The following is a 25980-nucleotide window of genomic DNA, read 5'->3' on the forward strand; positions in this document are numbered from 1 at the left end:
TACTGAGCCTGCGCATCTGGATCCTGTGCTCTGTAACAAGAGAAGCCACGACAGTGAGAGGCCCGCACACCGCGATGAAGAGTGGCCTCCGCTCGCCGCAACTAGAGAAAGCCCTCGCACAGAAATGAGGACACAACACAGCCAAATAAATAAATAAATAAATGTATTTTAAAAAAAGGATCTGCCTGCCAATGCAGGGGATATGGGTTCAATCCCTGCTCCGGGAAGATCCCACATGCTGCAGAGCAACTAAGCCCGTGCACCACAACTTCTGAGCCTGCGCTCTAGAGCCCACAAGCCACAACTACTGAGCCCACGAGCCACAACTACTGAAGCCAGCACGCCTAGAGTCTGTGATCCACAACAAAGAGAAGCCACCACAATGAGAAGCCTGCGCACTGCAATGAAGAGTAGCCCCCGGTCGCTGCAACTAGAGAAAGCCCACGCGCTGCAGCGAAGACCCAACACAGCCAAAAAGTAAATTCATTCATTTTTTTAAAAAAGGAAAAAAAATTTTCAATTGCTTTAAAAAATATTTATAAAAAAATAAATAAATAAAAATGGGGTTCACAAGCACATAGGGTCTAAAAGACAGTTTAGGGCATAGGAGGTGGAATAGATTTTGTGATGACTGTTTTCATAACTCTTTCAGATTGAGGATGCATTCTGGATGGTTTAGATAACCAAATTCTGACTATCATATAAATATTACGAAAATTTGATGGTTGTTATACTTAAATATTTCATATCAAAATAATGATGGGCATATATTTTTTAACTTAATGGCAAATAGGGCAGGGGAGAGAGAGAGAGAAACTTTCTTCATTCCTCCAAATTGAGCCTCATGGAATCTTCGAATTTTGATTGAATCATTACAGATTCCGTTTTGCAGATTCAGAAGCTCAGTTTGTTTAATTCAGCCCTGGTCAACCAAGTCTCAGAAATCTTATTCACGTGAACCATACATATAAGAATGCTAATTTGTTAATTTACACAAATAAAAACATACTGGCCAAGGTGAAACAGAATGTTCACTTCAGCTAATTAGATATCTCTTCCAGGAAGAAAATTTACTTAATAAGGGTACATAGAGAGTTGGGGTATATTAATTATTTTAAAGAGGTCATAAGCTGTGACTGCTTTGTATATATACTGCATTAACTAGGGGAGTCTAATTATTGCATTGAGAGGCTATCAGGGGTGGCTCCATGCAATAAAAATTTCTTATTCATGCAACACTCCAATGGAGGTGTTCCTGACCTACCATCTCTCCTAGGTAGCTCACTCTCAGATAATGACTTAGAATTCCTGGCTTTTTCTTTCTCATGGCTCCACCTCCTCCCTCCCCTTGACCCAATCTTGGACTTCTCTGCTGGATCTTTTTCTCTTTTTTTTTTTTTTTTTAATTTTTTATTTTACATTGGATTATAGCTGATTAACAATGTTGCAATAGTTTCAGGTGCACAGCAAAGTAACTCAGCCATACATATACATGTATCCATTCTCCCCCAGACTCCCCTCCCATCCAGGCTGCCACATAACATTTAGCAGAGTTCCCTGTGCTTTATAGTAGGTCCTTGTTGGTTATCCTTTTTAAATAATTCTCTGCTGAATCTTTTGCATCTGATCAGAATACAGAGGAAGATAATGGAGGGACCAGAACTAGAAATGCATCTATTATTTCTCCCCACACTTTATGTCTCGGTGTCAATCATATGTTGCCACCTAACTGCAAGGGAGGCTAATAAATATAGTCTAGCTGTGTACCCAGGAGGAAAAGGGAACAGTATGGTAAACAACCAACAGGTTTCTCCATATACACTATTCTCTGTAAGAGCAGATCTGTCAAATGATCTGGAACACATGTACCAACTAAGTTGGGCACCTGCTTTCCTAGGCAGACTAGGGACACATCAACGGATCTTCACTATCCAACTCTCCTTTGCAATTATTTCTTCACAATCACCAAAACCATTGCCTATGATAATCCTTCATCACGATAGTCAGATTGCATTTTTTCCCGATTCCTACTTATTATACATTACATATTAATCCTACATCTTTCTTTTCAGGGAGATTCTCTAGGCTACTTGCTGAGATTTAGACGGGACTCTATAATTATTATTAACACAATCAATAATATTTCCTTGAATAAGTAATTTGTTGAAAACATTGTCACAAATGGAACCAATCCATTTGTACAATGGGTCATGTTAGTCTTCGTTTCAGAGATTAAGCTTTTCTTCCTTGACCCCAAATTCCTTTTTTTTTTTTAAACTGTAACTAGTCAGAATACTAGTGGAATTTTTTAAAGATATTTTTGATGTGAGACATTTTTAAAGTCTTTATTGAATTTGTTATTGTTATTGTTTCTGTTTTATGTGTTGGTTTTCTGGCCATAAGGCATGTGGGATCTTAGCTCCCTGACCAGGGATTGAACCCGCACCCCCTGCATTGGAAGGTGAAGTCTTAACCACTGGACTGCCAGGGAAGTCCCCCCAAATTCTGACAGTGCATCCTACTTGAAATTTTTAGGTCTCCAAATATAATTTGTGTGTAATTAGTCAAAAAACACTACTCTTGTGTATTTCAGTTGTTTTACTACTAACTGATACACAAATTTAATAAGATAGATATAAACTGTCATTTTACACAGAAAAATAACTTGCTTAAAGGATCGATGCAACACAGTATTTATGTCCACAAAGAAAAATGTTTCCTTCTCTAAAAATTTCAGGCTGTCACAAGCTGTCTAGTTGACTGAAGCTTGTTACAATTATTTATATAAAATAGTCTATTAGAGAATTATTATGGATGCTATGTTATTGAAATCTGAGTTGAAACTAGCCTCTGGATGAAATTTTGAAAAGATAATTATCAGACAAATAATAGAAGGAAACAATTTTTCTAGAAAGAGCCCCTACCCAGAAAGAATTCGTTCACCACTTTTATGTGTAAAACTAGCAAGAAATAGCACAAAACAATTTATAAACTGAATGATAGAGTACTATATGGCCATTAAATTTAAATCTTCATATATAGAAAATGAAATTGCAAAGTGCTTACAATATAATTTCAAATGAAAAGGATTAATAATAATAAACACAGTAAGGTTCCAGTACGTGTATTGTGTGTTCATATGTACATATGTATGGAAGATACATACATGCACACAAGATAAAAACATAATGTCAACTGGTGGTGGGTAATTTCTGTATTCTTCATTATACTCTTTTTGTATTTTCCAAATACATATTTGGAACCTAAAGAACACATACTACTGTTATAATCAGAAAATTCTTAATAGTAATTGGAGAAACAGAATGAAACATACACCCTTACTTCTATGCACCACCTGGAATAGGCATCAATATTTTAGTCCTATTTACTTCATTATGTAACTAAACAACCCAACAGTATTTTGTTGTTGACAACTGTTCCAAGAGTAGCATGAACTTGGAAAGTCTGGTAACTACTGACTTCCTGGATCTCAGCTTCCTCATCTATAAAGTGAGAAAAATCACTGTAACTCTAGACAGGCTTAACTAGGTATATATAAAGCACACTTTATAAAATACTGCAGTATTTGGATGGATTGCCAGGAACTTCTCAACGTTATTTATATTTGCTTTGCTATTTATAGAACTGGCGGCATATCCCCTTTCATAATAATGGGGATAGCTACCATCTGTTGGACACATAACTATGTGACCAACACTTTACCTATGTTATCTTATTTAATCTTCACAACAGCCCTGTGAGGGATTTTTATCCCTACTTCCCTCATGATGAACTGAGACACAGAGAGGTCAAGTGATTTGGCCAAGATCACACAGCTAGTAAGTCATAGAGCAATGATTTTATCCTCAGTCTCTCAGACTGGAAAGTTCATGCTCTTTCTCCTATAATATATGGCTCTGTGCTTAAGCAAGAGGCTGTCCTCCCAATACAAACATTCAAAGTGTATGGCTGCCAAAAGATTAGCTTCCTTTCAACAACATGTCCATGGGAGGATGACAAAGAAAGATAAATACTATATGAGTGAGGTAAATGTTTATAATTTGTCAAGAACCTACTCTGAACGTTCCTAAAGAAACTTTATTGAAGAGTTTACTTATATATTATGGAAAACTACTGTGTCCTGGATATCCTCCAAACCTTGTGAATGCTTCCAAAATTTAAATCATCTTTCCTCCCAAACTGACTCATCTTTCTCTATTCTGTAAGGGCAACACCATTATTCATCCAATCATGCAAGCTATTTTTCCCTCCTCTAACTGTCCTCATCAACTCAGAAAAAGGACAGTGTTGATTTTACCAGTGATGTGTCCCTTGAACACATCACCTATTTTCATCATCTCCACATTAGTGTAAGCCCTCATTCTCTCTTGCCCTAGATTATTACAGTAGACTCTAGAATCTCCTTCCAATATCTCCTTCCCATACCACCATCAAAATTATCTTTCTAGAAACAGGCTGGAGCATATTATTTCCCTGCTTAAAAATCTTCTCTATTCTTACCATCTCTCAGAAGATGGACTTCTTGGGCTTCCCTGGTGGCTCAGTGGTTAAGAATCTGCCTGCCAATGCAGAGGACACGGGTTTGAGCCCTGCTCCGGGAAGATCTCACATGCCGTGGAGCAACTAAGCCCATGAGCCACAACTACTGAGCCCACGTGCCACAACTATTGAAGCCCATGTGCCTAGAGCCCATGCTCTGCAACAAGAGAAGCCGTCGCAATGAGAAGCCCGCGCACTGCAAAGAAGAGTGGCCCCCGCTCACCACAACTAGAGAAAGCCCGTACGCAGCAACAAAAGACCTAGAGAAAGCCCATATGCAGCAACGAAAGACCCAACGCAGCCAAAATAAATATAAATAAATTTGAAAAAAAAGAAAAAAAAGAAGATGAACTTAACACAGCTTGTGGCTCTTCACACTGAGGCCTCACTTTTACTTCCAGCCTCATCTCCTATTTTCCAATATCACATCCCACATTATCACTACATTAAACTATTTGAAATTATTTAAATATACTAAGTATTCCCACATCATTATTTAAATTGCATATTGTCCACACAAACAAAAGAGTATATAAGTATAAAAGTACAGGATGCTAACGAACATCCTAATGTTCGTTCGCTAATGCTAACAAACACTGGTCATGTCAGAGCACAACTATTATTTTGAGTAGTTTTTACTTAAAACATAAGTCTTTGTTCCTCAATGTTGAACTTCCAAAATCTATATCCTAGAGTCCTATGTAAATTCTGAATGCTACTTCAGAAAGTTAATTTGGTAAATCCACTGATGAAAAAACATTGATGTAATCAGCTGAAATAAGGAAGCAGAAGACTTTACAAAGATAAATAAAATTGGGAGGACGAGCATGAAATGGACCACAAAATCAAGAATGTTTTATCTGGATTTTAGTCCTATTGCAAGCCTTCTTGACATTTTAAAAGCACTACTGACCGTCAAATCATTGCTCTGCTTAGCAATCACCATTTCCATCAATTTGAATGTTGATTTTAATAAACAAAGTATTCTTTTAAATGTTTACATTTTTATCCCCTCCCCAGGCTGCCCCAGTGAATATTCTTTGTGTAGTTAATCCATCACGATTAAGAATGTATGGATTACCCCCAAAGGGCATGGACTTCTCTGTCTTTAACCATCGCTTTACTTATTGAAGGATTGACAAGCACAGAATTATTTCACCCATATGACAAGCTTCTGCCAGTAAGAAATAATAATAAGTCACAAATTACAGGACACTTATTTACATTACTTATTTCTTTTTCAGCTCACACACTACAATGACATGTTAAAGTTAGGCAACTAAATAAGAATTAGGCTTTGGGGCTTTGGATCCAAATCAAACTTGACTCCTTGAGCTAATATTTCTTTTCTTTGCTTTTTACCCTCTGGGTCTAATTTCTCTGTGTTTATAGTATGTGCAAACATGTTTCTCATTAGTGTTTATTTACTACCACAGGAATCACTTTGAACTCTCCTAAACCTAGTGGAAACACTTTTCTCAAAATAAACCCAGACCATATTGGGTTTTATCGTGTAAATTATGAAGTATCAACTTGGGAATGGATAGCTACCAATCTTTCCCTCAACCACAAGGTAAGAATAGCAGGTTGTGAATTGTTTTCTTTTTGTTCTAAGAACAGCATCATAATGACATTAATTTTCAACACGTTTCGTTTTAAGATTCATGTTTCTTACCTTTTTTTCTTTCTCTTCCCAGTACTTTTCTTCTGCTGATCGTGCAAGTCTTATCGATGACGCTTTTGCCTTGGCAAGGTGGGTTTTGGAATGAGATTCAATCGTTTAAAATACTGTGGATCTTGTCATAAATCTTTTTAAAAATGAATTACAACAAAGTACTATAGTTTAAAATATCCGAAGCCACTATTTACATTATTTTTTTCATAACTTTTTTAAAACTAATATGAGCCTTATAGCTAAAATATTGATATCAACTCAACATACACAAAAACTCACCTACCCTATTGACTTTAGATAGGTTTGTCTAATCAGAGTCCTTGAGCTAATTAGGAGTGACACTTGCAAATGCACAAAAGTGTACTGTCATAATTTGATTTATTAAAAAGACGAACAGTGTGTTTCATTATCTCATCTCTGTGAGCCCAAGCCCATTGTAAGATTTTATGGTTAGAGTTGTCAAATCTTATTCAGGTCACTGGGGTAAGAAGTATGAGACATAGCGCCCTAGGATTGAATTAAGGTACTGTTTAGGAAATTTGAATTTTTTTCTCATGGCCTGAAGGTAACTTACACTTAGAAAAAAAACAACCTACACTTTGAAAAAAATAATCAACATAGATTGGGGTAATGTAAGAGTAGTAACCACAGTACCTTTGAGACATTTTTCTCAGGTAGTCTAACACTAGTAATTCAACAAGTATTTTTTGAATTTCTGGCACTTTTGTAGGAGTTAGGGACACAGCCAACTTGCTCTGCTGGCTTTGTAGTGGCCTCATTTTAGACATAAGCAAGGTACTGAGAATGAGATGCTAGTTCCTCAGGAAGCCTCATGGCCCCTTTGTCTGGGTTAGGTGTCCCTTTTATGGGGTCCTGCATTTCCGATAATATTATATTGTCAATGCTTATTAATTATCCATCTCACCCACCAAACTGCAAGTTTCACAAAGGTAGGCCCCTAGATCATGTTCCTATTCATTTTATCCCCAGCTCCTAACTGTGCCTGGCCCCTAGTAGATGTTCATTAAATATGAGCTGAATACATGGCTGGAAGGATAGTATAGCAGCACTAAAGGCATGGGAGAACTATTTTACATGGACTCCCTAGATAGTATACTAGAAGTCAGAAAACATTTGTGACATTTTTAAGGAGGGAATTTATAGGGTTAAAAAACAAGCTCTCAAACCAGGTTAAAATCCTGGTTCTGAATAACCTCGAGAAAGTTTCTTAACCTGTCTCTGCTTCAATTTTATTGTTAGTAAAATGGAGATGACCTTATAAGACTCTCGTGAGGAGCAAATGAAATAATGCACATGAGGGACACCAAACATTGTATGGTCTTTAGGAAGTGCTCAGCAGATTGTATTACTTGATGAAAAAGCATCCACCATTGTTTAGTAGCAGCAAAGAAGCATTTAGAAAAGCTCTTATGAATTTGCAATCTAGATTCCCTTTGTAGGTAATAGACAACTTGATTCTCTTTGGTGAATCTCCAAGTTTAATCTCCTGGATATGTAACAGATTAATTATTTTCATTATGCTATGGTATGTCAATCACTCATTTGATAAATATTTATTGAGCACCTACTCTGTACCTGGTACTGTGTAGACTGGGGAAATTAAGTGGTGAAAGAAAATGATCAACATTTTAGGGAATTTACTGACAGTCCAGTGGTTAGGACTCCGCGCTTTCACTGTGGAGGGCACGGGTTCAATCCCTGGCCAAGGAACTAAGAGCCCGAAAGCTATGTGGTGCGGCCAAAAACTTAAAAATTAAACATTTTAAAACATAATAGGACCATTTAGATTTTTTTTTTCAGGAAAACTCTCTCCTGTGAAAACATAGTGATCTCTTCCAAAGCTTAGAATCTTGGCTGTTAGAAATTACACAGAGCTGTAATAACCTTATGGTTTAATTTCCATCACAACACAATGCAGACAGTTCTTTTGCTTTAAGAAGTGAAAGCCTCTTGAACAGCTTTCTCTGAGGAACTGTGTACAAAGCAGATAACTCACACAATTGAACGACTCTCTCACATTTGCTCAGCTCCTTGGCCATAGCCCATAACATTTTGAAGAGCTTCAGAAAGGCAGAAAGTGAAACAAATTTGAAAGCCAAGAAACATGTAGAATCACACAGCCACCAATCCAGAAAATACCTTAGCTATCACCTGAAATATCGCCTGAGCTATTATCACCCAGTTTCCTTCTGTAATGCATGAGGTAAAAGGGACTCAAAGAGAAACAGACCCCACCTGTGCTGGTTAGAGTCCGGTCCAGATCACTCTGAAACTTTGCAGAAAAGCAGAAATGCGTACTTAGATGGGTAAGTGCATGTGGTTGCGTTAGAATTTACACAGTTCTACTCTGGTATTCAAAAAGAAATGGAACTATTGTTTCATCAGCAAGACTAAAAGGGCGGATCTAAAAACAAAAATATGCTTGATACCCCTGCCCCCAGGTTTGAGGAGCTAGTACTCTTACTGCCTTGGATGGAATATCCCGCTGGGCACATTTGTTGAAGATAAGGAGTAAAAATTCACCCAGTCACTTCTGAGTCCCCACAACAGACTCACTTCAACTATATGCCCTGCCCAGTAAAACCCTCAAACGTTCAACTTCATGTAAAGTTCCTCCAGCCCCCAGCTCAGGCTAGTTTCAGGCCAGCCCCCTGCAATGGGAATAAAGCGCTTGATTTCCTCTCCGTTTTGCTGCATGGAACTTCTGCTTCTCACCATGCTGCCTCTGACTCCTCCAGTGTTAAGGCAAGGAGAGCAGAAGGAGGGCAGATGAAGGCAAGAAAGATCCTGACATGCTGTCTACTTCTGGTCCTCTCTGAACTTCGCAGATGTTTAACACTGATCCTTTTCCTTGTGTGGTGCTTTCGCGGAATATGTACCATCCACACACATTCCATGGCCAAGGGTCTTTCTCCTGCAGTTCTTTGAGGTGAGGAAGTGAAAACCTCTGAACCGCATCCAGTCTACAGGAAGTATTCATATATCCTTTCCCCTGACAAGGTCTGGAAGGATGGGCAACCTCACGCAGTCCTGTATCTTCACTCCGATGTCAGAGCAGTAGCAACCACAGTCTCTCATCCTTTAGATTTCTTGGGGTATCAGACACCAGACCACTGTGCCCCCAAGCTCTAGGGTACACAGATAAAACTCTTCAGGTGGTTCCATTAAAGCCCCTTTTCTAGGCTTCATGTGAGGGGAAAAGCATCCTACACCCTCCTGTCTCCTGTGGGAGGACAGCATTCACAGTACACTGACAGAATCCTCCAAAAGCCCTCTCCTGAAATGTCTCCCTCTCCCCCTTTGCCGCTCCAATCTCTTTCGCAGGCTGGTAGTGGGCTATCAGCTAAGGGTCACAAAAACCTGTTCCTAACCATGTCAGTCCTAATTCGATGGGCCTGCGTCTTACTTTGGAGTGTAGGTTAAGGGGCTTGGTTTGGAGGCCTTGCCAAAACGGAGACAGAAAAAATCCTTTTTTTGTCTACCGGTTACAGATTTTTTACCTTGTCAGTAGCTTATATGGCACTCTGCAGCCCACTGTGTGACAAAGAGAGTGGGTGAGGAACAGCACAAGGGAAAGCAGAGTGCTGGCTAGCAGGCACATGGGAGGGACCAGGAGTCCCTAGGCAAGGGCAGAGTGGCAGAAAGGATGGCTTCAAAAGCCCCCTAAGCTAAGGATCCAAACAGACTTTCAGTCAGGCTTCAAGGTGTAGTGGCTCCAGTGCTTTCCAAGGTGAGGGCCAGGTTAGCAAATAAAGACCACAAGGTGGACATCAGCCACGCCGAGATTACAGACTTCTAGGTACACCAGATTTACCATTTCACAGGTGCTAACAGAGCTGACCAGACCACAACACAGAACCAGATAAGCAACTTTCCCCACCCTATCAAGGACTGCCTTTTAAAGAAGGGAGAAGTAGGGGAATGCGGAAAGACTCCAAAAGGGATCCAGCTGATTGCAGAGAGACTGTTTTAAGCCAGAAATCTGAATTTAATTAGTAAGTTAACATCGAGAGACCAGACACATGGGAAGTTTTCAAAAGTCTCCACACCATCTGAAGGCTCTGCTGAAGAACGAGAGACCATGGGGTCAGTTCTATCCACATAACCACCTCTCTCAACCATGTCTAATGTCCCATTCGAAAGCCATGTTTGGTAAGACACTATGTTTAATTTGAGCTTCTTGGAGAAGGACTGTGCAGTCTTTCCAGGTCACACCAGAGGAAGCAAAAACAAACCTTTTGTTCCAGATTCCCCAATCTTCTGGGTACCTCAGGCCAAGACAGGAAAGTAAGAATTCCCTCAAAAGACCTCTTTGTTTTCTTCTTCTTCTTTACAGCATTTTGTGAGAACTTTAAGTTTATAGCCTCCATCCTCTCCACACTATAGATTATAGGACAATTCTAGGATTTAAGTTCCTCAGGTTGGACTCTTACTATAAATGGAAGATTTCTGAACAAGGAAAATTCTCAACCAAATCTGGCTTTCAGAGCTGCTGCTGGTCTACGAATTTAACAGAGTTTGAGACTCAAAGCTGAGTAAAAATGCTGTCTTAGGTTGAGTTCCCTCAAAGCAGAGTCTGAAATGGAGGTTCCCGAATAGGTGGTTTATTGAGAGAGTACTCTCGTGAGATAGGGAGTGCGAGAAGCAGGCTGGGGCAGGGAAAAAGGCTGAGCGACAATATGGTCTCAGCTGGAGTCTAGCTTTGCCAGATTCCAGTAGGAAGCCGTATCCATGAATTGTACTACAGAGTGGATCCAAGCTGAGGGAAGCAGGCTGGCCTGTTGCATTCCTAAATCAGACAATTAATGGCCAGGGGTGGGGGTAGCATAACCTTTTAAGCCAGATGGATGTATCTGGTCAAGCGCTATTCTCTGAGGAAAGTGCAGCTATGAGCCAACGCAGCACTGTAAGGGGGTCTGGGAGGGAAGGGCACTATACATGTCTTTGTTCTAAAAACAGATTCTTCACTCGTCGTCCCAGTAGTATCAGCGTTGCCTAGGAACTTATGAGAAATGCAACTTCTCAGGCCCTACTCCAGACCTGCTGAATCAGAAATTCTAGGGATAGGGCCCAAGGGTATGTGATTAACAAACCTTCCAGGTGTTACAGATACATGCACAAACTTGAGAATCATGATTCTAAATGATACTGCTCTTCCTCGGAAGTATCAAATACCACAGAGTAACATGATTTGTGGGAAATGAAAAGTGCATCAACTTAATTCTCGAAATATTATCTCTATAATAACCAGCAAAAAATTCACTCTCAGTCCAGTGTTCTGACCATGTGACTCAAACCTAAACAAGTGATACCAAAGTGGAACAACTGCATAGCTATCAAGTATGTTGAAAAAACAAGGCACTAGGATAGGATATTGATTTTTTCAACAGTTAAATATATAGTATTTCATCAGGGCCTCTAACCTTTGGATCATTGGATTATTTCCTTACTTCTACTTATGCTAATTTAGCCAATTCTTTTGGCCTTTGTAACCAAGACCCACTCCTTCTAATCCTTTCACCTACTATAAATGTGCAGCCCACGAGGTTTCTAACCAAATTACCTGCCATTGTTCCTGAACTTTCATTAGCCTTTTCTTTAATTTGATCCTCAGAGCAACAATTATTCTTCATAAGTAGTCTAAGAAAATACTGACTGAACTGTTGCACAACTGACTGTTGTGCTATCCACCCGGGAAAATAGAGAATCATTAAAATTAGAAAATTCTCAAGTTTCAACCATCAACATAAAACCCTACAATTTTTTTTTTACTCAATAAACATTCTCAATAAAACACTCCATTTCTCAACATTATTTATACTTTTATTAAGACAGGCTGAATGCTCCAAAATATAAATTCTTCTAAATAAGATCAGGAACTGAGAAAATAGAAGAAATCAGCTCTCTGAACTGAAAACAAACTGTATCATATCACATTAGTGCAAATCATATGATACCAAAGGTGTTTATTCTTATCTAGCTCTCCAGTACCAGTTTAACTTATCAACTCTCAGGGGAGAAATCAAGATATGGTTACATTATTTGCCATTCACAAAAAATTACCTCAAATATACTAGCACTCAATGCATCAGTATTACTTTCTCAATAATTTAAAGTTTATTCTTTAATTTTAACTTTCAAAATGTAATTTGGAAAGACAGGATTCCTATCTAAGATTCTTTCCAAAACCTAGGCTGAAATTTGAGGCATAACAGATTTCTGAGAACATTATTTCAAAAGGTTCCAAAATCTTTTCTGAGGAGGAAGAAATCGAACTCTTTAAACTTTGAAATGTCGATGGTAACTTCACTTTTTTGAGAAACAAAATCTATTTTTATTTATCACTATTACTGGGAAATGTATAAAAAAGGGAGATGTTTTTATGGTAAATATAAGTTCAATTGGAATGTTTTAAATATTCACAATTCTCGAGTACTGTTATATTTCCTATTCATGTCAAATGTAAAAAAATTCAATACAATACACTTATAAAGGTGCATTTGTATACTACAATCAGCTTGTGAACCTAAAATTTAAAAGTTTCTATTTGTCAATATTAACTGTATAGCTAAATGGCTTTCGTTTTATCTAAAATTCTGCCGTAGCAATTTTTCAAATGCACACCTTAATGTTCTCTCTTCCCCTTTATTACTGAATATATGAAAGCTCTAATACATCATTGTGAACAAACCTCTTTGATTGGGCCTTAACAGTAATGCATTTTCTTAATTGTTTAATGGAAGGGTTCTCATTAACATTGAAGTCTATGATCCCCATATTAGTACTTTCAGTCGAAGGAAACTAGTCTGTGGTTTTTAATTTACTGTGGGCTTTCTTTTTCTTTCTTAGAGCTCAACTTCTAAATTACAAGGAGGCTCTGAACTTGACCAAGTATCTCAAAATGGAAGAGGAATTTTTACCATGGCAGAGAGTCATTTCAGCTGTAACCTATATTATTAGCATGTTTGAAGATGATAAAGAGCTATACCCTATGATTGAGGTAATGTTAATGCTATATCTTATGAAAGGAGATGTTTAGCCATTAGCAGAATAGGAAGATTTCTGAGAGAAGGAGCTCGTGGGAAACACAAAAGCATATCTTGCCTGCCAAGTGAAATCAAAGGAAATTATAATGACTTGACTAATCAAATCAAAGAGATGCTATTTGTTTTTTCAACTTGAAATGTATCAGTATTTCTGGTTCAGTATACCACTTAAAGGTGTATTTTAGTGTTAGAAGCAATACAATAGTTAATATTTTATTTAAAATAAACAACATTTTAGGGGCTTCCGTGGTGGCGCAGTGGTTGAGAATCCGCCTGCTAATGCAGGGGACACGGGTTCGAGCCCTGGTCTGGGAAGATCCCACATGCCGCGGAGCAACTAGGCCCGTGAGCCACAACTACTGAGCCTGCGCGTCTGGAGCCTGTGGTCTGCAACAAGAGAGGCCACGACAGTAAGAGGCCTGCGCATGGCGATGAAGAATGGCCCCCGCTCTCCGCAACTGGAGAAAGCCCTCACACAGACACGAAGACCCAACACAGCCAAAAATAAATAAATAAATAAATTTAAAATAAACAACATTTTAAACCATAGATACAAACTAGATCCTATTTTTAATGGATTTATCTATGTTAAAATGAATCTATTCTCATCAAAATGACATAATTTTTCCTTATTCTTACTGCTATTATTTCCACATTGAGATTTTATTATAAGATAGTCATTCTAAATGCTTTTCTTGGCTTTGTGATTTCTGCAGCACTTTTGCAGGACACTTGTAATTTTAAACAAATTCTGGATTCCAATCTCTAGCTCTTCCACTTTCTTTATGAAAGAACTTGGACAAATGCTTTCATATTTGTGAGTCTTTGTTTCCTTTGTACAATAGGAATGTCAGCAGTTGGCTGCCTATGGTAATGGAATAGTGAGAATCATATAATATAAATGTCATTTTTAAATCCTAAGCCAATATACAAATATTAGTTATCATTTCATCGATACTTGAGCAATCTTCCTTAGTGAGGTAAGTATGTCAGGTGTTATTCTATTTATTACACATGTTAACTAAGAAGTGGAGGTTAAAAGGGGCTTACCCAAAGTTCTATAAAACATTAGAGAGTGATCCAGGATGTTCTTATGTTCGGGACTGAAGTAAAATTACAATGTTATAAAAACTTTAATACATCCCTTTCCTAGGACAGGCCCAAAGTTCTCTGAGCTAGTGGGGGAAAAGATTACCACAGGGAACTGTAGATTATAATAAACGGGAGACTGTTGCTAAATAGTAAATTATTACTCACTCTGCATGGTGCTTTTATTTCAGAAATACTTCCGAGATCAAGTGAAGCCCATTGCAGATTCTCTGGGATGGAATGATACTGGAGACCACCTCACAAAGTTATTTTTTACCTTTTTAAAAATTAATATTCATTTAGTATTCATTTGTATATGTTAAGACATGTTGAAAAGTGGTCAAGGCCCCAGTTCTGTGTGTGTTTCTTTTCTTAGATTACTCCGTGCCTCTGTATTAGGGCTCGCGTGCAAGATGGGAGACAGCGATGCCTTGAACAACGCTTCCCAGCTATTTCAGGCGTGGCTAACTGGGACCGTAAGGTGACTGTTCACCATGTTTTCATTTCTGGAAGACTTTAAACTGAGAAATGAGGAATTAAAATCTCTGAAATACTGTTTCTTCTTCTAGTCTTCCTGTAAATCTCAGGCTTCTGGTATATCGGTATGGAATGCAGAACTCTGGCAATGAGACTTCATGGAACTACACTCTTCAGCAATACCAGAAAACTTCATTAGCTCAAGAAAAAGAAAAGCTATTGTATGGATTAGCATCAGTGAAGAATGTTACTATTTTGTCAAGGTAAGCTGGAACTTTTGAAAAAATTACGTGTATTGGTACTTGATAATTTATACGTCACAGTCTCTTTAAAATGCTAATTATGGATGATGTTTCCAAGAAAATCTATTAAATAGTTATTTTCCTGGCAAGAAACAAAATATCCCTGTAAGAGTTGCTTAAAAAATAAAGACATGTAATCTCATATAAAAAATTCTGGAGGTAGGGAGCTTCCAGTTGTGTACAGTGGTTCAACATTTTCATCCAAGACCTAGGCTCTTTCTCTTTCTTTTCTGCCATCCTCTACATGTTGGACGTCTTATGACTTCCAGAGCTCCAAGCATTTTGCCTTCACACAAACACATTCAATGGAAGAAGGACGGGAGCAAAAGAGCTCCTCCTCACAAGGCTCTGTCTTTTATGATAAGAGGTCAGTTATCTCCACTTCCCCTCATAATCCAGAACTAGGTCACCCTTGATCATTCTGGGTTATACTCTGGATCTACCATTTGATCATTTGCTGACTAGGATGAACTTGAATTCCTTTGACTGATTTGGGCCAATCATGATACTCTGAGGATGGGGTAGTAGTTTACCTTCCCTAGGATCAAGGATACCTTGACCCAAGCCCAGAACAAAACTGGTCTCTGTCAGCAGAGGAGTGTCTGCCACAACATGCATAGACACACACCCAAAAGGTATTTACATTCCACTCAGAAGGTACAAAGACTGCTTGAAGCCCATTTATGAATGTTCTCCCACTCCACATCTATGTCCCAAATCAACTAGCTTCTGCCTTTTTTATTTTTTCCTTAGTTATGGCTTCTGAGTTATTTACTTCATTCATTTAAACAACACTTAAGATGTCCTTTCTATGTACAGGTATATAGATTGTGGGAATAAAAATGAACAAGAATGAAATCTATCCTTGAGAAACTTAAAGGTTCCTGGGAGAAGCAGAATATAAATAGTAAATTACAAGGCAATAACCAATCTGTAAGGACTACCAAAAGCAGTTTGCTTTTACTTAGCAGGGCTAACAATACATTTTCACCATCTCACCTTAGGGCTATATGTGAATTCTTCTCTCTGCCCTAAGATATCAAGAACTTGATCATCTTGACATTCCACAAAACATTATATTGATTCATTACTTTGATGGCATTGTGCTAATTGTATATGATGAGAAAATTAGCAAGTACTTAGATGCCTTACTAAGACTCTTGTGAACTAGAGGATAAGAGATAAATTGTACAAAATTCAGGAGCCCACCACACCAGTGCAGTTTCTGGAAGTTTACCAGAGCACGTTCAGATATTCCCTCTGGGTACAGCCACGGCATAAATTTAATAAAAATCTATTGATTTGGTCACTTAATTTATCTTGCACTTATTGCATTATACCATAATTATAGCCAATTAATCCAACCATACAAGTTACATTAGAAAGTTGTTTTTTACAATCTAGGGAAGAGCAAATAAGACAACTGTAATCCCATATAAAATAATAATATAAGTACTTTCCTTTAATTTGCTGGGTTTTGGGGGGTTTTTTAGTATAATTGAATAACCAGGTAAAATGGATGAAGTACTTCTATTAAATAAATACAAATAATTTTTTAAATTAATAGTTGAAATTGTGGTTGTTTTTAGTACCTCCAAAATAATTTAAATGTTCCTAAAGTTTACATTACACTAGTCCTCAAAATTATAGGTTGTTCTTTAAAAAGTTAAATATTTTAGAAAATATTAAATTCTGTTTTATCATTTGTCTTGCTTAATTGACTGTGTCAATTGGTGACTCAAGAATTGAATTACTGGAATGAAAGCGATGTTCTATTGGAATTTAGCTAAGGGTGAACACTAAAAGTTCATTTTGAATTGTGTTTGTTTGGCTTCTCTTAGATATCTGGATTTGCTCAAGGACTCAAATCTTATTAAAACTCAGGATGTGTTTACAGTCATTCGATACATCTCATATAATAGCTATGGGAAGACTATGGCCTGGAATTGGATACAGCTCAACTGGGAATATCTAGTCAACAGGTGGGATGATCAGATAATGGTTTATTGTTCTGTCTGATACCATCTACAAGTTCTTTCTTTTTCTCTTTTCTGTGTTTTCTCTGACATCTATACGATATCTGAAATGGCATATTATCAGAGGTAAGGATCATGGTATTTTCCTTCCAGGGAAGCAATGTACTAGTTAATTTTAAGCATAATTCATTTTCTGGAAAGTAGTGTTTCCAACTGATCAACAGAATTTTGAAATCTGCAAAGATGACTAAGCATTATTTTTAGTTTGGTTAAAACAAGTTAATTCTGCCTATTGTGCTAGCACCTAGCATAATGCCAGGCACATATTTAGTTCTCAATTAATTTTTTTTTTTTTTTTTTTTTTTTGCGGTACGCGGGCCTCTCACTGCTGTGGCCTCTCCCGTTGCGGAGCACAGGCTCCGGACGCGCAGGCCCAGCGGCCATGGCTCACGGGCCCAGCCGCTCCGCGGCATGTGGGATCTTCCCGGGCCGGGGCACGAACCAGTGTCCCCCGCATCGGCAGGCGGAATCTCAACCACTGCGCCACCAGGGAAGCCCTCAATTAATTTTTAATGAAAACGAAATGATAATTCCTGGACCTGGGTTCCCATTAGAGCCCTACATCTTACTGAGTTCATATGGATAACTTTTGCCACCCTTAACCAGATAATTAAGCTTTAGGTATTTTGAAAATTTCTTTTTTTTTAAATTATTTTTTATTGGAGTATAGTTGTTTTAAAATGTTGTATTAGTTTCTACTGTACAGCAAAGTGAATCAGCTATACATATACATATATCCCCTCTTTTTTTTGGATTTCCTTCCCATTTAGGTCACCACAGTGCATTAAGTAGAGTTTCCCTGTGCTATACAGTATGTTCTCATTAGTTGTCTATTTTATACATAGCATCAATAGTGTATATATGTCAATCCCAATCTCCCAATTCCTCCCTTCTTAAAAGCAAACTATATTTCCCGGGCAATAGCAGTTTTAAAATAAGGAGCAAGGACAAGAGATGAGCAAATGAGCTAAAGAGATGCTTTCCTAAATTTCTTATTTCTTCCGCCTCATATGGAAGAAATGTTGCTACTCATGGTCTTGATCCTCTAAATTTAATGCTTATTTCCATTAAAAAGATACTTCTTTGACAGAGTATAAAATATAGATTATATGTCCCAAACAAATATGTAAACACTGACCAAAGAACTATACCATCTATAATCCCCATACCAAGAAATGGCCTGTGTCATCTCCTCCTAATCTCTCCTGTCTTCCCTTCAGCACTGCCTAGTGCATAATGACCACCTTATCAGAAATATTAACTGCAAAGATAACTTTTTATTTCTATACTCTTTTCTACCCTACAATTAACCAGTGTGCCATTATGTTCATTCACATTTCTTATCCTTCTGAGATCCAAATTATATCTCTAGCTCTCAGCAAAGATACCCTACATTGCTTTTGCTTACTTGTGATAAATTTTTGCCTTTTGTATTATTGCAACTATTGAATGTAACTGCTCATCCATTTCTATGAAGATTGATTGGCATGCTTGTGTATGTGTGTGTGTGGTGTGTATATGATGCTCTGTTCATCTGTTTATAATTGTTTCAATAAACTAATTTGGTTTAGAATTAATAAATCTACCTATTGAAAACATGTTATCTGGACGTAATAGTTCATATTATGCAAGGTAGTACTTTCCATTTTGAAAGATATATGGCTAATGACACGTACTGTGTATTTTGTTTTAATCGAAAAGACTACGCAACTTTTTTTTTGGTACATGCTGTAAGAAACCTATGTAGATTAAGAAAAATGCTTACTATTAAATTATTGTGAAAATATAAGTAAATAATATTCTATTTTACATAATAAAGTGGGCACTTCCTTATTGTTTATTAAACAGAATATTTCTCAAGGCTTATTTGAATTGCTGTCATGTGAGTTATTTCAAATAATGCATATTTCATTTTTAAAAATTAGCTCATTGTTATCTCTTAAAAATTAAGAAGTAGAAAAAAGAACAGGTGTTACATTGCCATAAAGTCATAAACAGTTGGCCTTAAAATAAATCTATTAGACCTAATGTTGAAATTTTCAGGAAAAACAAAATGATGAAGTATTTGCAGTGCTAGTTCCAAAACCCTCTCCCAAGGCTTTTAATATTTCTTCATAGTCTAATGATCTAATTCTCATATCATTTCAAATAGCCTAAAACATAAAATTATATAATAACCACATATCAGATACAAAAAAGCCCAATATTAATTATGGTTAGTTTGAAAAATATATAATTTCCCCATTAAAATTGGATAAGACAAATTAAACAGAAATGATCCAAGCATTAGCCAAATATTTTCAAACTCTTAAATGTTTTCCAGACTTCAGAATGTGTGGTTTTATTGCCTTTGTTTCTGAACAAGTTATTGTCATCTTAAAATAAATAAGCTGCTTTTTTATAAAGCTTTTGTTACGTGATTTTTATGACAGCTGATGGCCACACCACTAATGTCCTTTCCACTTTAAGACTTAACCACAAAGTTCCAAAGATACTTCAGAAATTATTATTTGCTTTTGTTTATTCCATTAAACTCTTACATGAAACTATGAAGTTGAACGAACTCAATAAGCCAATATAGAGTGGTGTGATAAAGTTTGATTTAAATTTATGACTATGAATGAAAAATTAAGTCAATGGGACATGACTGAAGTCATTTAAACAGTATCTCATAAACAAGATAATTTAATAAGCACTTGACTAAAAGTTTTAAGTGCATCAAAACCATTTCTTCTGGATAACATAATAGTACTTACATAAATATTAAATCCAAGAAGATTATTTTTACATAATTATTTTTCAAAATATTTAAGATATAATTAAATCCTTATTTTAGTTTTAAAAGTAATCAAATATGATAAATATACAGCATATTTCCCCTTAAATGGTACACTTCATATGATGGTTTCTTGGAATGAACATATTTTGTTTTTATATTTCTGATATTTATACAGGTAGTTGCAGTTTTTATTCAATCTATTCATTGCTAGTTTCTAAATATATTCTTCAATTTTTTTTCACAAAGAACAAAACAGAAGAGGAATATTATAGAAATTATAGAAAGTCACTGGAAAAACTGTTTTCTTACCTGTAATAACAGACTTTCTTTGAATCTGTAAAATATCATTACAGGAACTTAGTCTGATTTCCTTTTTTAAAATCTCAATTTTCTTATTATAAAATAGGTGTGTATTGTTTTGCACAAAATGCAGATAAGCAAAAATAAGGATACAAAAATCACCCATAAACCCACCACCTAAAAATAACCTCTGTTGTCACACTGTTTCTCCTTGAGTCATTTTTCTATGGCTGTTCATTTATTTACAGAAATGGAATTATATTAGACATATGGTTTTTATTTTGTTTTGTTTTGTTTGTGGTATGCGGGCCTCACACTTTTGTGGCCTCTCCCATTGCGGAGCACAGGCTCCGGACGCGCAGACTCAGTGTCCATGGCTCACGGGCCTAGTCGCTCCGCGGCATGTGGGATCTTCCCGGACTGGGGCATGAACCCGCGTCCCCTGCATCGGCAGGCGGACTCTCAACCACTGCGCCACCAGGGAAGCCCAGACATATGGTTTTATAACCTGCTTTTTCTTACATTATCCTATATTGTGGATATCTTTTCATGTCTTTAAGTATGCTTCTTCGATGTTATTTTAAATTCTCAGTCATATTTCAATGTGTAGATACATCTTAGTTTACTTAGCCAATCTCCATCTGCTGGATAATAAAATTGTTCCAAACTTTCCACTGTATAAATGATGTACTCATGAACATCTTTGAAACTGAACCTCTGTTCTCTTTGAACATCCTTGAGAATTTCCTTAGGATAAAAATAATAGTAGGGCTTCCCTGGTGGCACAGTGATTGAGAGTCCGCCTGCCGGTGCAGGGGACACGGGTTCGTGCCCCGGCCCGGGAGGATCCCACATGCCACGGAGCGGCTGGGCCCGTGAGCCATGGCCGCTGAGCCTGAGCGTCCAGAGCCTGTGCTCTGCAAGGGGTGAGGCCACAGCAGTGAGAGGCCCGCGTACCGCAAAAAAAAAAAAAAATAATAATAATAGTAGAAGTAATATTGCTGTGTTAAAGGATGTGTTCATTTTTAGAGTTTCTGATGAGTGCTGCAAAACTGTCATCCACAACAAAATTTACTATTAACTTTGACTATTTTTCCAACCCTTGACAATACTCAGTGCTGTCATTTTAAAATATTCTTGCTAATTGAGTACGTGAAAACTAATATCTCATTTTAAATTATAATTCTTTCATCCTGTAAATATTGTGGAGCATCTACTATGTGCTAGGCACAGTGCTTGGTACTCAAAGTACAACAGTATACAAGGAGAAACAGATCTGGTTCTCTGTTCTCATGGAGCTTAGAGTCTAACAATGAAGATCAATATTAAGTAAAGAATCACACAAATACATGTAGTACAGTTAAAACTGTAATAACTACAAATAGAAGAGGTTCAGGGCACACCGAAAGAGTGTAATGGGGAAACTGACCAAGTCAAGAGAAATTGAAGGTTAAGGGCTTTCCTAAGGGAGTGATGATTGAGCTGAATTCTGAAGGAAGGACAGGAGTGAATTATATGAACAGGAGGCAAAGCTTTCCTGGTTGAATGCCTACTATCAGAAAAGAGGAAAGATAAGGGCTAAGTTTTTCAGGGTCACATTAAGATTTGGGCTTTTGTTCTAAGAGCAATGATAAGGTCACTACAGGGTTTTAAGTAAGAAAGTAAAATGATCAATTTTACTCTGAAAAGAAAGCTCTGGTGGTAAAGTAAAGCACAGACCGGAGCGAATCTGAGGAAAGCAATTAGAGCTATTGGAGTAGTCCCAGAAAAAGACAGTGAGACACTGTACTATGGATGTAATGGTGAAGATGAAAAGATAAGAACATTTAGAATTTGGTAGATTAGAAATGGGAGGCAAGTGAGGTGACAAGAATAAAATGTCTAAATTTCCAGAAAAAGTTTGCAGAAGAACCATGAGTTCAGATGTATCTATCTATCTATCTATCTATATATATATGCCTTTTGAGTCTCCTTTGAGATGTTAAAGCAGAGATTGTTTCAAGGAAGTTAGAGTCCCTTGCCAAATGCTGCTTAAGGTTTGAATAAATCAAAGAATAAAAATGCTCACTAAACTTATTGGTAACTCAGAAAGAGTCTTTCAGTGGAGTGGTGGGGGCAAAACTCAAATGGAAGCAAATAACGGTCAGTAGTAAGACAATGGAGGCAAGAAATGTAGAGAAGCCTCTTGAAAAGTTTGACTATGAATGGGGAGGTGAGAGAAGATATTAAGAGAGCGATGCTAGATCAAGGGAGAGGATCTTCCCTTTTTTTATATGGAAGATATTTTAATATGTTTAATATACTTAAAAGCTGATGAGACAGATCCAGTGAAGAGTGAGAGATTTAATATGTAAGACAGGAAAAAGATTTTTTAAAAATTAATGTTTTTGAGAAAGTGAGGGAGAAATAGGAACCAAAGCACAGATGATAGAAGGAAAACAGGTATATTTATATGTTTGTAAGCTAAAAGATGTAGAGGTTACTATGTATTTTCTCCGTGAATTAGAAGACAAGATCATCTGAGGAGGAAGGGAAGAGGGAGAGTGTTTGGAGGTTTTAAGAGAGTGAAAACATTTGCAAAAGGCAATTCAAAGAGGAAGAGAATGAGTTGACCAGGATAATGCAGGACTGTCAATGTGAAGGGCCCATTTAAGATTGACAGCCATGAATTTATAGTATATGTATATATACATATACTATATAGTATATAGTATATATAGTATATAGTATATATATATAGTATCTATAGAATATGGGGAATGTTGGGTGACCTCCCTTGACAGAATGTGTCTACGTGGTACAAACAAAGGAAATGAGCAGTTAATTTCACCCAAAGCTGGAGTTTTGCCAGACTCAAATTACTGAAATATAAGGGCGCTTAGGGCTTATGCAAAAATGTTACTGAAAATGGTAGACCATGGAATCTAAACTATATAAGGAAACAAGTGAAAGCAAAGGAAGAGCTGATGATCCAGAAGAAAGTAGGGGTAGGGATGGTCAATGGGTCAGAAATCCAGATAACGTCAAAGAATGGTCATAGTGGAAAGTGAATGGTAAATTATGTCATGGAGCATGCATAAATTAATAATTTTAGAGTCAGAGTACCTATGGATAATCACAAGGTATGATGATGGGAATTGGTGGCTGGAGTAGAGTGGAGAAAATACCATTGGAAATGAGGAGGTCAAGAAACTAAGGCGCTAAGCTGTTATATCTTCATCCATGTGGACCTTGAAATCATGGCCTGAAGTAGAAAGGATGATAGGAGTCAGGTGCCAAAGTGTATCATAAATGAGATGAAGGGGAATAACTTGAAGGAACAGAGGTTCTTAAAGAGAGAGTGGAGGAATAATGGTTGGGAATCCACAATGGGGAGCATGACCACACCAATTCCCTTTCTGACCTGGTGCTATGGAGGATGTGGGAAAATAAACATTCTCCAAATAAGTAGTATTCCCCGTAAAGGGGCAGTTCCAGAGGGTCAGGTGGCGGGTTTGAGAGGTTGGGCAGCTCTAGACAGCTAAGTCAGAGGCAAGGAGGTACACACATTGTAAGGACAGTGTTGAGCATAGATGACTGAGATTCTTACATTTTGAATAATGGCTGATGACATTAAGTAAAGGGAAACTGCTTGCCTTAGATTTCTAAGAGAAGAAAGATGAAAGACATAATGGATTTAAATTCAATGGTGTCTGTGATAAGAGTGAACACTGGACCTAGTATACTGAAATTGTGGATAATTATTAGAACATTTCATCTGTTTCCATTAATACATTTTCTCTTTACGTTTCTTTTGAAAACTGCTGATTCATTCCTTCACTAATTTCATGTTGGCATATTTCTCCCTATTACCAATCTGTAAGGGTTCTTTTTATAGTGAAAATATTTGCCATTTTTAAAACAAAATAATAAATTTTTAATTTTATGGCAGTTTTTCTTTAGTATAAAATTTTGTAATGTGTATGTGACAAACTTTATTACTTTTTATTTCACGATTTCTGCTTCTGTTATGTGATAAATTTTAAATGTAAAATTTCTCCTGTTTGTTTACCTCTTTATATATTGATATATTTTCCTTTATCTTTCCCCAACATTCCAGCAGTTCAAGGTTTATACATAATTCCTGTGATTATTTTTCTTACACTGTGATTAATTGGGATGAAATTTTTACCTGTATTACAATGATTTGTATTTTGGTCTATAAAGAAATTTCTGATTCTTGTTCTTTAAGAGAGAAAATGCAAAAGAGATAGGAATAGAATATTATCTCGAAAGTGCTATCTTTGCACCCAGCTTCAAGTGTCTTTGCTTAGCAGACTGATATAGATCATAACCCCAAATATGCAAGCAGCTAATAAAGCTTTTTGAAAGCAGAATAAATAGCCTATATTCAAATTCCTGTACCTGCAGGAAGACAGGAAGTGTTAGTTAGGATAAAGGTGATAGAGCTATTCTGCTGTAACAGAAACACAGAAATGCAGCAGCTTAAAGGACATAAATAATTATTTCTCACTCAGGTTGGTCTCCTGAAATGAGCATTCCAAGTTGTTAGGGTAGTCTGACCTTATTCTATCTGTGTGGTTGAAGTTTGGAAAAAGGGGAGGGGAAAAAAAAAAAAAAAGTCCAAGGCAAGCAATTTCCCTTTACTTAAGCAAGGAGGTGGAAGTTGAACATATCACTTCTTTTTTAAAAAAATTAATCATTTATTTATTATTTTGGCTGCATTGGGTCTTCGTTGTTGTGCGTGGGCTCTCTCTAGTTGTGGCGAGCAGGGGCTACTCTTTGTTGTGGTGTGCGGGCTTCTCATTGTGGTGGCTTCTCCTGTTGCGCAGCATGGGCTCTAGGCACACAGGCTTCAGTAGTTGTGGCTCATGGTCTCTAGAGCACAGGCTCAGTAGTTGTGGCACACGGGCTTAGTTGCTCCGCAGCATGTGGGATCTTCCCGGACCAGGGCTAGAACCCGTGCCCCCGGCATTGGCAGGCGGATTCTTAACCACTGCACCACCAAGGAAGCCCCGAATATATCACTTTTGTTCATATTCCACTGATGAGAACTAGATCACCTGTCTGCACCTAGCTATGAGGAAGGCTGAGAAATGTCATCTGACTGTGGTTCTCATGTGTGCAGGAAAAAAGGAGAACAGATTTGGGGAATGTAATAAGCAGTCTACCATCTCTGAGTAAGTGGTGTGGATATGTCTACAAAAAGAAGTGTAGAATTTGCTGAGAATTTCTCCTGAATTGGATTTTAAATTAAATATGTTTACTTACTCTGTTTTGTACTTTCTGTACTTTGAAAATTACTTTTTTAAAAACTCCCAAAATAAAAAGGATATGTCTGCATTTAGAGAAAATATTTAAAGTTCTGGGCACTTACATACCCTTTTCCTCCCCTAAATTTCTCTTCAGATATACACTCAATGACAGAAACCTTGGCCGGATTGTCACTATAGCAGAGCCATTCAACACTGAACTACAACTCTGGCAGGTATGAAGATAAATTCCTCTATACTTGTCAAGGAAGGAACAGAATTAATTTTTTTTCTAGGAGAAGTGATATTTTCTCTATTCAGATCCCAGAAGACAAGAAAAAAGAAATAATTCTTATATATAATTAAATGTACACCTAGTTTTTTCTAAACTGAAAAAAATTCAAACAACCAAGAAATAAATAAAGTTTAAAAGTTGAGAAACG

The 25980-nt window shown here is 37.2% G+C and overlaps 1 protein-coding gene and 1 long non-coding RNA gene across 2 annotated transcripts in view; one reads left to right on the top strand and one right to left on the bottom strand.

Moving 5' to 3' along the window:
* The window catches only part of LOC309822157, a 163660-nt gene that overhangs the window by 117797 nt on the left and 19883 nt on the right, over positions 1-25980 (bottom strand). The gene's annotated exons all lie outside the window — the stretch shown is intronic.
* The window catches only part of ENPEP (glutamyl aminopeptidase), a 109320-nt gene that overhangs the window by 81741 nt on the left and 1599 nt on the right, over positions 1-25980 (top strand). Inside the window, exons 12-19 of the mRNA XM_082653865.1 lie at positions 5997-6133; positions 6258-6313; positions 13106-13256; positions 14583-14656; positions 14768-14872; positions 14961-15131; positions 17012-17152; positions 25695-25773. Coding sequence (XP_082509991.1) covers positions 5997-6133; positions 6258-6313; positions 13106-13256; positions 14583-14656; positions 14768-14872; positions 14961-15131; positions 17012-17152; positions 25695-25773 — 914 coding nt within the window. The remainder of the gene's footprint in view (positions 1-5996; positions 6134-6257; positions 6314-13105; positions 13257-14582; positions 14657-14767; positions 14873-14960; positions 15132-17011; positions 17153-25694; positions 25774-25980) is intronic.

This window comes from Grampus griseus (genome assembly GCF_964374135.1).
Source record: "Grampus griseus genome assembly, chromosome: 4".
In the NCBI taxonomy this organism is placed as follows: Eukaryota; Metazoa; Chordata; class Mammalia; order Artiodactyla; family Delphinidae; genus Grampus; species Grampus griseus.